The following is a 15,847-nucleotide window of genomic DNA, read 5'->3' as shown; positions in this document are numbered from 1 at the left end:
CTGTACCAGCTGACTATATATACAGTAAAGTACTCGCTGGCCAATCACTAAGCTCTTGTCAGATGCAGATAAAACAAGGTAGGTGGCTGCCATATAGAGAGTTTACTAAAAATGTTATTTTATATCTATATTGGAATATCACAGTGAAAGAGCAGCGTGTAGAGAAGGGTTCACTGTTGCTCCGTTAAGCTACAATTTTGTTATTGTAAACTCTAGTCCCTTTCCTATTCATCTTCCAGTCTCTCATTCACACCACTGCCTGGTTGCTAGGGTGAATTGGGCACTAGCAACCAGATAGCTGCTGAAATTCCAAATTGGAGAGCTTGCCAAACAAACAAATTTAAAAAGTAAATTAAAAAAAAACACAGAATTTTAAAAATGATGAACTAGCTGCATCCTACTAAAAGGTACCCCCTTTAAAAGCTATGCTACAAAAATGAAATCTAATTGAGGTATATCAAACTCGTGGATTTCCAGCTGAACTATAACTCTCAAGATCAATCAGCATTACAGTGTCTGTATTCTAGAGGCAGGAATCCCTGAGATGCAACGTTTCTATTGTTATTAACAATCTCATTGGCCTTTTACACCTGTTTTCCTTTACATTTAGATATCTATAAATTAACCTAATAATAATAATATAGTGAATAAAGTACCTGCTTTTGTAAAATATCAGCATATGACATGTCATGGAACTCTGAGGTGACTTCTAATAGCCTCATATTTTGCAGCAGTGGGTACTTTATTTATTATAATACACAAGGTTTCGGTGAGTCATGTGACAGAAATGACATCACTAAGATCCGATTATAACCGATGACATCACTAAGCTCCGATTATAACTGATGACATCACTAAGCTCTGATTATAAGGACACTTACAGGATATTCATGTGTATTATTATACTGTGGTTACTGAAGTATTAAATGAGAGATCTCCAACCAGTGGTTTAGCTTAGGAATGCACCGAATCCACTATTTTGGATTCGGCCGAACCCCTGAAAGATTCGGCCGAATACCGAACCAAATCCTAATTTGCATATTCAAATTAGGGTGGGAAGCAGAGAAACTTCCTTGTTTTGTGACAAAAAGTCCCTCTCCGTCCCTAATTTGCAACTTTGTAAAAGAGGACATTTTTAATAAACCTTTACAGGTATGGGATCCATTATCCAGAAATCTCTGAATTACAGGAAGGCCATCTCCCATAGACTCAATTTTATGCATGTCATTCTACAAGGATTACTGAGGTATTTTGTCCCCTTCTATCGATCTATTAAATGATCATATTTATAATTTAAAGGTTTTGCTAAAAATACAGGTATGGAACCAGTTATCCAGAATGCTCTAGGATTTTTCCACTAAAAAAAAACATGAATTAAACCCAATGGGATTGTTTTATATCTTATTTTGGATCAACTAAAGGTATAGGACCGGTTATCCAGAATGCTCAGGACCTGGGCTGGCTGGATAATAGATCTTTCTGTAATTTGGATCTCCATATCTTAAATCTTCTAAAAAAATCCTTTAAGCATTAAAGGATAAGTAAACCTTTAAAATAAGTGAAAGTAAAATTGATGAGTGCTATTCTCAGCACTTTTGTAATTTACATTCATTATTTATTTTCTTTTAATTCCAAGATATTAAGAGATACATGTGCTGTTAATATGAATGAATTGTGTTACAACAGCACCACCTGCTGGTCAGTTTCCCACCAGTCTGACCACCAAGTAGTCAAGGAAATTGTCAGGAGAAAGAAAGAGGCTGCTCTGATGTTCTTCTGCTTAGGAAAGATTTGAGAAAGGTTTCTAATTATATGAATGTAAATTACAAAAGTGCTTAGAAAAGCACTCTCATCAATTTTACTTTCACTTATTTTAAAGGTTTACTTATCCTTTAAATAAACCCAATAGGCTGGTTTTGCTTCCAATAAGGATTAATTATATCTTAGTTGGGATCAAGTACAAGATACTGTTTTATTATTACACAGAAAAAGGAAATCATTTAAAAAATTGTAATTATTTGGATAAAATGGGAGACGGCCTTCCCTTAACTCTGAGCTTTCTGGATAATGGGTTTCCGGATAACAGATCCCATAACTGTACATGGTTCTGTTTAATTATTACAGAGAAAAAGTGGTTCTCCTTTAAGTTAACTTTCAGGGGGTTATTTATCAAAGTCCGAATTTATCTCAATATTTTCTGCTACAAACTCAGATCAAATCCGCTCGGGTTTTTTATGCTTATTTATTATTACATTTTCCAGAAAATTTGCTTTGCGGGAAAAAATCTGATTTTCACAAATTTCACGATTTTTTTGGAATTTTCACCCGAAAAACTTCAGGGTATTGCATAAAACCCAGCGCACATCAAAAAATCATTGGCACTTCTCCCATTGACTTATATGCAACCTCAACAGGTCTGAGATGCCGGATTTTCTGATTCGGATTTTTCCATCCTCGGGGTTTAATAAATTACGAAAAATTTGTGATTTTTTTTTAAAAGTCAGATTTTATAAAAAAGAAAAAAAATCATTCGTGATTTTTGCATTCAGAGTTTAGTAAATAACCCCCTCAGTATATTATAGAATGGCCTATTATAACCATCTTTTAAATTGGTTTTCATTATTTATGTCTTATAGTTTTTTTTTTAATTTGCTTTTTTCTTCTGACTCGTTCCAGCTTTCAAATAAGGCCTTTCTAAAACCAAATACTCTGTAAGGCTACAAATGTATTGTTATTGCTACTTTTTAATATTCATCTTTCTTTTCAGTCCTCTCCTATTCATATCCCAGTCTCTTATTCAAATCAATGCATGGTTGCTAGGGGAATTTGGACCCTAGCAACCAGATGGCTGAAATTGCAAACTGGAGAGCTGCTGAATAAAAAGCGAAATAACTCAAAAACTACAAATAATAAAAAATGGGAACCAATTGCAAATTGTCTCAGAATATCAATATCTACATCCTACTAAAGTTATAGAAAAGGTGAACAACCCCTTTAATGGGACCATGAACCTGCCCGGCATTAGTACATGTTCTGTATCAGGTCTGGACTGGGAATCAAAATAGGCTCTGATGGCCCAAACAGCCCCCTACTAGCCCACTAAATATAACATGTATATGGCAACTTACAGCAGCCCCTCTGGCATTTACCAGGGCAGGTCCAATGTAAAAGGGTAAATTGCCCTCTGAATAGAGAGAAAAATTGTAGTGTCACAAGTCTGTTACTGAGTTAGTGATTCATCCCCATCTCTACCACTAGGGGGCAGAGTGGTGTCACAATATTAAAGTTTAGCACCAAGTCCAAAGTCTTTTCTGTAGGAGGTTCCCTGTGAGTGTCATTGGGGAGTCTCTGCTGGGGGCAAATCAAGGTTGGTGCCAGGCATGAGAAACTCCCCTTTACCATCGATTAAATCGTCCCATTGGTTAAAGTCTTTCTGAAGATCTAAAGAGCAAAAAATAAAATAAACAACATTTTATAGATATTTCTGATATAATGGCAGATCGCTGTAGTCATAGGTCTGTTTAGATCATGTTATAATACTTTTATAAATGCATTCTTGAATGTGTGCTTAGGGAATAATTTATTTTCTAAAATGAGGTCCCCTGTATTATAAATCCTATCACTCATGTATTATAAGGGATAATGTACCCCCTACTGTAAATGATAAGGATATTAAAAGTCACTGAGGTGTTTTGTGACCATATAAAGGCACAAGGCTGAAGGCTGAGCTATACAGGGAACTCTGAGTATCACTCATGTATTATAAGGGATAATGTACCCCCTACTGTAAATGATAAGGATATTAGAAGTCACTGAGGGGTTGTTCTGTGACCATATAAAGGCACAAGGCTGAAGGCTGAGCTATACAGGGAACTCTGAGTATCACTCATGTATTATAAGGGATAATGTACCCCCTACTGTAAATGATAAGGATATTAGAAGTCACTGAGAGGTTGTTCTGTGACCATATAAAGGCACAAGGCTGCAGGCTGAGTTATACAGGGAACTCTGAGTATCACTCATGTATTATAAGGGATAATGTACCCCCTACTGTAAATGATAAGGATATTAGAAGTCACTGAGAGGTTGTTCTGTGACCATATAAAGGCACAAGGCTGCAGGCTGAGTTATACAGGGAACTCTGAGTATCACTCATGTATTATAAGGGATAATGTACCCCCTACTGTAAATGATAAGGATATTAGAAGTCACTGAGGGGTTGTTCTGTGACCATATAAAGGCACAAGGCTACAGTCTGAGTTATACAGGGAACTCTGAGTATCACTCATGTATTATAAGGGATAATGTACCCCCTACTGTAAATGATAAGGATATTAGAAGTCACTGAGAGGTTGTTCTGTGACCATATAAAGGCACAAGGCTGCAGGCTGAGTTATACAGGGAACTCTGAGTATCACTTATGTATTATAAGGGATAATGTACCCCCTACTGTAAATGATAAGGATATTAGAAGTCACTGAGAGGTTGTTCTGTGACCATATAAAGGGCACAAGGCCAAGTTATACAGGGAACTCAGAGTAGTCAAGGAAGTTGTCAGGAGAAAGAAAGAGGCTGCTCTGATGTTCTTCTACTTAGGAAAAAAATAGAACTCTTTCTCAAATCAGAGCAGCCTCTTCCTTTCTCCTGAAAACTTTCTCGACTACTTGGTGTTCAGATGGGTCAGAAAATGACCAGCAGGTGGTGCTGTTGTAACAAAATTCATCCATGTTAAAGGAACAGTAACATCAAAAAATATATATGATGCAGTGTTGCCCTGCACAGGTAAAACTGGTGTGTTTGCTTCAGAAACTCTACTATTGTTTATATAAATGATCTGCTGTGTAGCCATTGGGGCAGCCATTCAAGCACAGGATACACAGTAGATAACAGATAAGTACTACTATAGTTTATATAAACAAGCCGCTGTGTAGCCATGGGGGTAGCCATTCAAGCACATGATACACAGTAGATAACAGATAAGTACTACTATAGTTTATATAAACAAGCTGCTGTGTAGCCATGGTGGCAGCCATTCAAGCACAGGATACACAGTAGATAACAGATAAGTACTACTATAGTTTATATAAACAAGCTGCTGTGTAGCCATGGGGCAGCCATTCAAGCACAGGATACACAGTAGATAACAGATAAGTACTACTATATTTTATATAAACAAGCTGCTGTGTAGCCATGGGGGCAGACATTCAAGCACAGGATACACAGTAGATAACAGATAAGTACTACTATAGTTTATATAAATAAGCTACTGTGTAGCAATGGGGGCAGCCATTCAAATGAGAAAAGGCTCAGGTTACACAGCAGATAAGCTCTGTAGAACATAATGGTGTTATCTGTTATCCACTATTTAAACTGTGCCATATAGACTTTTTTCAATTTCCGCCATTTGCTACACAGCAGCTTGTTTATATAAACTATAGTAGTGTTTCTGGAGCAAACACACCAGTTTTACCAGTGCATGGCAACACTGCATTATATTTTCATTACTTTAAAACACTTATTTTTTTGTGTTACTGTTCCTTTAACAGAACATGTATCCCTTAAAGGGATTCTGTCATGATTTTTATGATGTAGTTTTTATTTCTAAATGACACTGTTTACACTGCAAATAATTCACTCTACAATATAAAATGTCATTCCTGAACCAGCAAGTGTATTTTGTTTAGTTATAATATTAGTGTGTAGGTGCATCTCAGGTCATTTTGTCTGGTCATGTGCTTTCAGAAAGAGCCAGCACTTTAGGATGGAACTGCTTTCTGGCAATTTCCTACTTTTCTCCTACTCAATGTAACTAAATGTGTCTCAGTGGGACCTGGATTTTACTATTGAGTGTTATTCTTAGATCTACCAGGCAGCTGTTATCTTGTGCTAGGGAGCTGCTATCTGGTTACCTTCCCATTGTTCTGTTGTTAGGCTGCTGGGGGGAAAGGGAGGGGGTGATATCACTCCAACTTGCAGTACAGCAGTAAAGAGTGACTGAAGTTTATCAGAGCACAAGTCACATGACTGGGGGTAGCAGGCAAACTGACAATATGTCTAGCCCCATGTCAGAATTCAAAATTAAATATAAAAAAATCTGTTTGCTCTTTTGAGAAACGGATTTCAGTGCAGAATTCTGCTGGAGAAGCACTATTAACTGATGTGTTTTCCCATGACAGTATCCCTTTAATACCTAGGAATGATGAATGTACATTGTAAAAGTTCTTAGTAAAACAACCTCATCAATTTTATATTCACTTATTTGAATGGTTTACTAATCCTTTAACCAGTTGCAGACAGAATTACAGAACACAGTATCCATAACATTGTACAGACAAGAGGGAGTTTGGCTAGCACTCACCTAAGTGTCTCTGCAGGAAGGCTAATGTGACGTGGTTTATTATATCCATCCCCACGTAAGGATTGATTTCTCCTTTTAATTTGAATAAATTCCCAAGTACATTACCAGTCAGAAATGTGAAGTCTGGGAAGCTCTGGTGCACGGCCCCCCTGCAAGGAAACAATACAAGCTGATCAGTAGTCACAGCAATTTGTAGAAGCACATGATCCTGTGAGCCAAAAGAGAAGCCGCTCTGCTGACTGACAGCTTTCATTTAGGGCCACAGAGCAGAGGCTTCAAATCTAAGTCAAGTAAATAAAACGTGTTTAGGCTAATGGCACCCCAGGTGTTCCGCTTGCCCTTTACTTGAATGGCAACCTTCTGTCTCCTATTATACATAGGGTTGCCACCTGGCTGCCGGTAAAACACCTGCCAAGGCCGGGGGCTGGTATTACAAATTTACCGGCAATGCAGCTGCCAGTAAATTTGTAATACTCCAAACAAAAGCCCTCGGCCCAACCCCAACCCACTCAAAATTTACCTTCTGGCCAATCGCCCATTCTGGCGCCGCCCCTTTATGTCACCCTCCGCCCCTTTTCACATCACAGTCTGCCCCCTTTTAAGTCACGGTTCGCCCATTTGCTCCCGCCCCCACCACCAGCATTTTATTAAAAGGTGGCAACCCTACTTATACAGCGGGACAAACTGCTCTCTGATTGGTAGGCAGCACCCACCCTTCCCAAGTGTCAGACCACGATTGTTCCACGGCCTAATCTATAGGTCTTTACTTACTTAATTGTTATCATCTTCCTCTCAACGCTGGTGGAGTCCATTTTTTTCATGATTAAGATGTTATTGACCCAGTGGAACTTTTCCGAGTTCACGAATAACACGGGTTGGTGGATGTTAGAGAAGATTTCGTCTTTCAAGGGAAACATCCAGGCGTCCAGAGCCACCCCACACCTACAGGCACAGAGAAAATGCCATTAGTTTGTCTCTTGCAGGCTGGAAGGAACATCACACTGGCCAATTATAGTACTGCACTGTGGGTTGTCCCTACAGACAGATCTGAGTACCTGCTTGTTCTCCAGCTTCACACATAATGGGGTTGTTCACCTTTACATTAACGTTTAGTATGATGTAGAGAGTGATATTCTGAGACAATTTGCAATTGGTTTTCATTTTTTATTATTTGTGGTTTTTGAGTTATTTTGCTTTTTATTCAGCAGCTCTCCAGTTTGCAATTTCAGCCATCATTTGCTAGGGTCCAAATTCCCCTAGCAACCAAATTCCCCTAACAACCATGCACTGATTTTAATACAAGACTGGAATATGAATAGGAGAGGCCTGAATAGAAAGATGAGTAATAAAAAGTAGCAATAACAATACATTTGTAACCTTACAGAGCATTTGTTTTTAGATGGGGTCAGTGACCCCCATTTGAAAACTGCAAAGAGTCAGAAGAAGAGGGCAAATCATTTAAAAACGGTAAAAAATAAATAATAAAGACCAATAGAAGAGTTGCTTAGAATTGGCTAATCTATAATACACTAAGGGGCAGATTTATTAAGGGTTGAATAGGAAATTCGAATTGTTGTTTTGAACAAAACTCACAAATTCAAATTGGGAATAATCCAAACTCCATTCGAATTCTAAATTCGAGATTTATCAAACCTTTACCCTGGTAATAATTCGAATTCGAGAGGTCCAGTGACCCGTTTGAAGATGTTACTACTAGCCTTCCTGACATTCGAGTTTTTTTCTGAGAAAAAACTGAATTAGTCGATTTAAGATCTAATTCCATTCGAGTTTTCAAGTCGGTAAAATTTGTTTTATGAGTTTTAGGCGTTCTAATTTTATCTTAATTAACCTCCCAATCGAATTTTGTGTTAATTCGAATTTATTAGAGTAAAAAAAAAAAAAAACTCACATGAATTCGAAATTTGACCTTTGATAAATGGGCCTCCCCAAGTTTACTTAAAGGTGAACCACCCCGTTAATCAACATCACAAACCCACTGGATATATAAAAGTGCTGCCAGATATTCTGCAAGGTTACGGTTTCTGTTGTACTTACAGTATCAATGGACTTCAACCCAATTCTTGCTGGCGTGCAACAAACTGTCATGTTAATGATCGACAGAACTTCCCCGCTACTGAAAGTTAATGAGACGGCCCCCTTACTGACCTGAATCTGGAGTCACGGCCCAGAGATTTTATTGCAGTTGCAGCTCCAAACGAGTGGCCGACGGCAGCTATTCGTTGCACGTCAATAGACTCCTGCAAAATCAAGTTGTAGCAATTTTATTATTGTTCCGTCAGGCTTAACAACTTCCCATATGTGCATCATTCAAAAAAACAAATAATAACCAATCACCCGGCAGCGTTTACTGGGTCATCTAACAAACATCTGATAGGTTGCTATGGGTTACTAGACCTGGGCAAACTTTGCACAATTGATTACACGACACTGATTCTCATTAACATTGTCAAGTAACCATTGCTGAGCTCATCGGCATTGAATTAAAAAAAAAATCTAATTTACCTTTAATAAGCTCCAGTCAAAATCCGAAGGCAATAAGTTGGCTGTGCGCTTCCCAGCATTGAAGTCGAGGATAATATCTAGGGCTCGTAAAGACTCCTCAGCTCTTTGATTGACCTGGAGCATAAATAGTTAAATGTAAACATTTTGGAACATTGCAATTTGTTTGTCCCTGTTGTACATAGTATTTGGTTCAGATTGTTTATAACTGCAACTCCCTGCTTATTTACACTCCCCAGAGCTATAGAAAAACAAACATAACCCCTAATGTAAATGATAAGGATATTAGAAGTCACTGAGGGGTTGTTCTGTGACCATATAAAGACACAAGGCTGCAGGCTGAGTTATACAGGGAACTCTGAGTATCACTCATGTATTATAAGGGATAATGTACCCCCTACTGTAAATGATAAGGATATTAGAAGTCACTGAGGGGTTGTTCTGTGACCATATAAAGGCACAAGGCTGCAGGCTGAGTTATACAGGGAACTCTGAGTATCACTCATGTATTATAAGGGATAATGTACCCCCTACTGTAAATGATAAGGATATTAGAAGTCACTGAGGGGTTGTTCTGTGACCATATAAAGGCACAAGGCTGCAGGCTGAGTTATACAGGGAACTCTGAGTATCACTCATGTATTATAAGGGATAATGTACCCCCTACTGTAAATGATAAGGATATTAGAAGTCACTGAGGGGTTGTTCTGTGACCATATAAAGACACAAGACTGCAGGCTGAGTTATACAGGGAACTCTGAGTATTACTCATGTAATGGCAGATCGCTGTATTCATAGGCCTGTTTAGATCATGTTATAATACTTTTATAAATGCATTCTTGTATGTGTGCTTAGGGAATAATTTATTTTCTAAAATGAGGTCCCCTGTATTATAAATCCTATCACTCAGGTATTATAAGGGATAATGTACCCCCTACTGTAAATGATAAGGATATTAGAAGTCACTGAGGGTTCTGTGACCATATAAAGACACAAGGCTGCAGGCTGAGTTATACAGGGAACTCTTGAGTATCACTCATGTATTATAAGGCATAATGTACCCCCTACTGTAAATGATAAGGATATTAGAAGTCACTGAGGGGTTGTTCTGTGACCATATAAAGGCACAAGGCTACAGGCTGAGTTATACAGGGAACTCTGAGTATCACTCATGTATTATAAGGGATAATGTACCCCCTACTGTAAATGATAAGGATATTAGAAGTCACTGAGGGGTTGTTCTGTGACCATATAAAGGCACAAGGCTGCAGGCTGAGTTATACAGGGAACTCTGAGTCTCACTCATGTATTACAAGGGATAATGTACCCCCTACTGTAAATGATAAGGATATTAGAAGTCACTGAGCGGTTCTGTGACCTTATAAAGGCACAGGGAACGCTGCATATAAGGGATAATGTACCTCGTACTGTAGATTATATAGTGAATAAAGTACCTTCTAGTGTAAAATATAAGGATATTATAAGTCACTGAGGAGTTACATGACCATATAAAAACACAAGGCTGAAGGCCAAGTGTTTTTATACAGATCATGGAACTCTTCAATGACTTCTAATATCCTCATATTTTGCAGCAGGGGGTACTTTATTTATCATAATATATTATAATACACAGGTTTCAGTGAGTCATGTGACAGAAATGACATCACTAAGCACCATTTACAAGAATATAATTTACAGGATATTCATGGCTCTTGTGTATTATAAGAACATTAGAAGTCACTGAAGATTTCTTAAATTCTGTATGTTAAGTTTTTTTATGGATAAGGAAACTCCAAACATTCCTTTATTTTAAAGTAGGGGTATATCATTTCTATATATATACCTGTATATATAGTTATGTGGGACGAGTGCTGGTACAATTACAAAGTCCCAGTTATAATTGAAGATGTCATTAAGCGAAATGACGGCTATTACTGCTTTTGTTTATTATATTACATGTATTTATTCAGTGCCAAAATATACCACATTTCAGTGTATATACAGGAATGTGACTCAGTAATACATATTAAATACCTGTTGAACACGCAGAGGAAATTCATCTTCCCCTGGTTTTAGGATCTTATTGTAGAGCCAAACCTCTTCCAGAGACGGGTCACTCGGCGACCTCTCTTGCAGGTAGTAGGTTGCAGAGGCCGATCGATCGCTGTCAAAAAGCAACAAAACAAGTTGTGAAGTAGAACTGGCCCTCGCCATTTGTTCATATAAAAGGTGTTCAATTGATATAATTAAAATAAAACTGCACCTGAAAACCTTTTTTTTTTTTTTTTTGCTTCTAAAGATTATTTCATTAATATATACGGGTATGGGACCTGTTATCCAAAATGCTCGGGACCTGGGGTTTTCCAGAAAATGGATCTTTCTGTAATTTGGATCTTCATACCTTAAGTCTACTAGAAAATCATATAAACATTAAATAAACCCAATTGGATTGTTTTGCCTCTAATAAGGATTTCTGGTGATACAGTACCATTGCCGACATAAAGGCACTGCACAGCCCCCAGGTATTTACATAATAAAATAAGTGACTCTTTAAAGTGGACCTGTCGCCCAGACACAAAAATCTGTGTAATAAAAGTCCTTTTCAAATTAAACATGAAATCTAATTTTTTATTAAAGCATTCATAGCTGTTGTAAGCTCATTTAAAAATCTCAGCTGTCAATCAAATATTGTCTGCCCCTCCTCTATGCCTTAGGCAATTACTTTCACTTTCCATTCAGCACTTCCTACATGTCACTGCTCTCCCCACATTCCCTCGTTCTCTTCACTGTTTAATTGTGTAGCCAGGACATGGGGATGGACATCAGGTCCCCCATTCTGGTGCACAAACAAGATTCTGAGATGATACAAGGCTTGTCTTAATAACAGTGTCCACAAAATGGCTCCTGCCTGCTTGTTATAATTATAAATCCCCTGACTGAAGGAAACAAGTAGGGATGCACCGAATCCACTTTTTTTGGATTCGTCCGAACCCCCGAATCCTTCGTGAAAGATTCGGCCGAATACCGAACCCGAACCCTAATTTGCATATGCAAATTAGGGGTGGTAAGGGTAAAACATTTTTTACTTCCTTGTTTTCTGACAAAAAGTCATGCAATTTCCCTCCCGCCCCTAATTTGCATATGCAAATTAGGATTCGGATTCGGTTCGGCTGGGCAGAAGGATTTGGCCGAATCCGAATCCTGCTGAAAAAGGCCGAATCCTGGCCGAATCCCCAACCGAATCCTGGATCCAGTGCATCCGTAGAAACAAGATTCAAATAATTTTTATAGTGTAATTAAAGTTCATTTTGCTTGACTAACGTGATAAAATAGGATTTGGAATCTTTTTTTTGGGTGACGGGTCCCCTTTAAGTCACACTAGAGATCTAGTTCACTGCGTGACAAGACAAAAAAGAAGCTCGTGCATAAACCAAGAGGAACATAAGGGCAGATACACAAGTGGAGATTTGGGGAAATTCAGTCGCCCAGCGACAAATCATCTCTTCTTGGGGCGACTAATCTCCCCGCAATGCCTTCCCGTCGGCTAGAATCTAAATCGACAGCGGGATGGCACTCGGAGTGTTCGTTTTCCGAAGTTTCCTCGTGAGGCAACTTTAGGTGACTTCGAAAAAAACTAAGAGCTCCGAGTGCCATCCCACTGTCGATTTAGATTCTAGCCGACGGGGAGGCAATTCAGGGAGATTAGTTGCCCGAAGAAGAGGCGATTTGTTGCTGGGCGACTGAATCTCCACTTGTGTCTCTGCCCTGAACCAAGAGAGAAGCCCAACGCACCCACAGAATAGACAATAGCACTGAGTATTTACTCAGATTTAGTGGAATATAAATTTGTGTTCTCTTTTAGAAGAGACTTCCCCAAACTGGTTTCCCTGAAACAAATATATGTAGAGGGTCCATTCGGCGTATCAGACACAAATAGGAAGATGCAGTTGTTGTAATGTTGTAATGAGTCGGCTGATGAAATTGAAAAGACTTCCTGTTTCCAGATCTGATAATATTGCACCACTGTGTGTTTATACTACATGGAAACCAGTAAAGCAGAACTGACACTGGAGCAATGTTATTATCTGAAGCCAGTGCAGGAGCTGGTTAAAGGGCAATGTACAGAGCTCCTATAGTTACATGGTGATAGGGCTTTGATCCTGGAAGAATAATGGCGGCCATACACGGGCCCCTCAGCAGTGGAGTAACTAGATGTTACTGGGCCCCACAGCAAATTAATTTTAGGGCCCCAACATATCCAGAGGTTGTCCTGTTTTACCAATAAATGTTGAAATTGCTCATTAATTAGGGCCTCATGGGTCCCCCTATAATTCCTGGCCCCCCCCTGCAGCCACAGGGTCTGCTTCCTCTGTAATTAAGTCCCTGCCCATCAGGCACACTAGCCAGTAAGCCCAGGGGCCAAACACACAGAGAGGGCACAGCCCAATCCCAAACTGATTGATATTGATAGTACACGGATCATTATACAGGCACAGATCATTGTACTGAGCAGCTCTTACCAGTGTAAGACAACCTTAAAGGCAGTATCAGCCTGGCTTCAGTTCAGGCATTTCATTAAACACTGTGCTGTGTAGCCATGGGGGCAGCTATTCAAGCACAGGATACACAACAGATAACGGATAAGTACTACTATAGTTTATACACAGTAGTTAACAGATAAGTACTACTATAGTTTATATAAACAAGCTGCTGTGTAGCCATGGGGGCAGCCATTCAAGCACAGGATACACAACAGATAACGGATAAGTACTACTATAGTTTATACACAGTAGTTAACAGATAAGTACTACTATAGTTTATATAAACAAGCTGCTGTGTAGCCATGGGGGCAGCCATTCAAGCACAGGATACACAGTAGATAACAGATAAGTACTACTATAGTTTATATAAACAAGCTGGTGTGTAGACATGGGGGCAGCCATTTAAGCACAGGATACACAGTAGATAACAGATAAGTTCTGAAGAATCCCATTGTATACTACAGAGCTTATCTGTTATCTACTGTCTATCCTGTGCCATTTCTCCTTTTTCGACTTTAAATGGCTGCCCCCATGGCTACACAGCAGCTTGTTTATATAAACTATAGTAGTTCTTATCTGTTATCTACTGTGTATCCTGTGCGTGAATGGCTGCTCCCATGGCTACACAGCAGCTTCTTTATATAAACTATAGTAGTACTTATCTGTTATCTACTGTGTATCCTGTGCTTGAATGGCTGCCCCCATGGCTACACAGCAGCTTGTTTATATAAACTATAGTAGTACTTATCTGTTATCTACTGTGTATCCTGTGCTTGAATGGCTGCTCCCATGGCTACACAGCAGCTTGTTTATATAAACTATAGTAGAGTTTCTGAATCAAACACCATTTGTACTAGTGCAACATAACATTATTTTCATTCTGTTGAAACACTTTCATTTTTGGTGTTCTTTTAAATCTGCCTGGATATGGTCACCTTTAGCCACCTGGTTGTGCCATAGAAGCACCTGCCATAACAATCGCCTGCACTCAGTCTTCCAGGGGTAACAAAGGGACAGTGCTCTCAAATTTGGCCCTGTACCTACCGGTGCTCCACCGCAGCAACTACGAAGCCTTGAGATGCCAGGTCAATGCATATAGCAGAATACAGGGTCCTGTAACAGAATGGGGCACAGTTAATTACTGAATGGAGAAGAACATGCTAAAATAGTAATTTGCACCGAGCATTTAATATATTAAATAGGAATAATAGACATACAGTATAAAATGTATATGTAAATAACTTTTCTACTTATAAACATGGAAGAGGAGCTACATGCACTATATTTGCTGGCAAATAAAAAAGTGTCCACAGTCTTCATTAGGACAGCGCTACTAGCCTGACTATAAACAATAACTTCAACGAAGTCTATACATATAAAACACAAAATATTATAAAAAAGTACAGTATTTCTAATATATGAAGGGTTAATTCTTCGTCTTTACACCTGCACCCCTTCCCCTCTCCTGCTGAGCTGCCTCTGGTATTTATGAAAGCACAGGCTCATTGGTGGTGCAGTAGCTTTGGGAGTCACAGGCATAACTTGCTGAACAAATAAAGGTAAAGTTCGACTTTAGCCCAGGTCAGAAAGCTCCTATAGGCACTGTCTGTATACTAAATACACAAGCACAAAGTTGGAAGCCTCTTCTTGACAATATAAATAACAGCCTGGGTCCAATTTCTTTAGTATTATCTTATTTTTTTAGTTGACAAATTGATACATTAGGGGTCATTTACTTTGATCCTGAAACCAAAGTGCCAGAGCACAAAAGTGCACCCATAGCACTAATTTAAAAAGCACTTGCATCAGGGGTCTGGCTGTGCTCTGTACCTAGTGCCCACCACTGCTCCGTAGCTTGCACGCCTGAATGACTTACAAGTTAGGGGACAGGTAGAAGACAAGATTCTCAAATGTCCACCACCCCCCCATGAATACAGTGGGCCCAACATAGGTAGCACTGTATTCACACTGCTCAGCACAGAGATTAGGGCATAGGAGGGGGTCATTCTTCCACTGTTTAGAGCACTGGTAAGGCCCCATCTAGAATATGCCGTACAGTTTTGGTCTCCATCACTCAAACAGGACATTATTGTATTAGAGAGGGTACAGAGAAGGGCAACTAAGCTGGTAAAAGGTATGGAAAATCTTATCTATGAGGAAAGACTGGCCAAATTGGGGATGTTCACGCTGGAGAAGAGGCGCTTAAGGGGTGATATGATAACTATGTATAAATATATAAGGGGATCATATAATAATCTCTCTAATGCTTTATTTACCAGTAGGACTTTCCAGCTGACACAAGGTCACCCATTCCGATTAGAAGAAAAGAGGCTAAATATTGGGAAGGGGTTTGTTACAGTGAGAGCTGTGAAGATGTGGAATTGTCTCCCTGAGTCAGTGGTACAGGCTGATACATTAGATAGGTATA

At 39.1% G+C, this 15,847-nt stretch overlaps 1 protein-coding gene across 4 annotated transcripts in view; it reads right to left on the bottom strand.

The window, feature by feature from the left end:
• Positions 1 to 2,876: 2,876 nt before the first annotated feature.
• Positions 2,877 to 15,847, bottom strand: part of pla2g7.L (phospholipase A2 group VII L homeolog) — a 30,348-nt gene continuing 17,377 nt past the window's right edge. For all 4 annotated transcript variants that reach the window (XM_018264073.2, XM_018264071.2, XM_018264072.2 and 1 more), the window contains 7 exons: positions 14,464 to 14,532; positions 10,913 to 11,042; positions 8,882 to 8,995; positions 8,525 to 8,616; positions 7,130 to 7,300; positions 6,359 to 6,507; positions 2,877 to 3,441 (listed from right to left, as the gene is read on the bottom strand). In XM_018264073.2, the coding sequence (XP_018119562.1) occupies positions 3,335 to 3,441; positions 6,359 to 6,507; positions 7,130 to 7,300; positions 8,525 to 8,616; positions 8,882 to 8,995; positions 10,913 to 11,042; positions 14,464 to 14,532 (832 nt within the window). In that variant the 3' untranslated portion in view covers positions 2,877 to 3,334. The remainder of the gene's footprint in view (positions 3,442 to 6,358; positions 6,508 to 7,129; positions 7,301 to 8,524; positions 8,617 to 8,881; positions 8,996 to 10,912; positions 11,043 to 14,463; positions 14,533 to 15,847) is intronic.

This window comes from Xenopus laevis, chromosome 5L (genome assembly GCF_017654675.1).
Source record: "Xenopus laevis strain J_2021 chromosome 5L, Xenopus_laevis_v10.1, whole genome shotgun sequence".
Taxonomy (NCBI): Eukaryota; Metazoa; Chordata; class Amphibia; order Anura; family Pipidae; genus Xenopus; species Xenopus laevis.
Note: the sequence above shows the minus strand (reverse complement) of the source record. Positions and strands in the feature narration are given on the sequence as shown.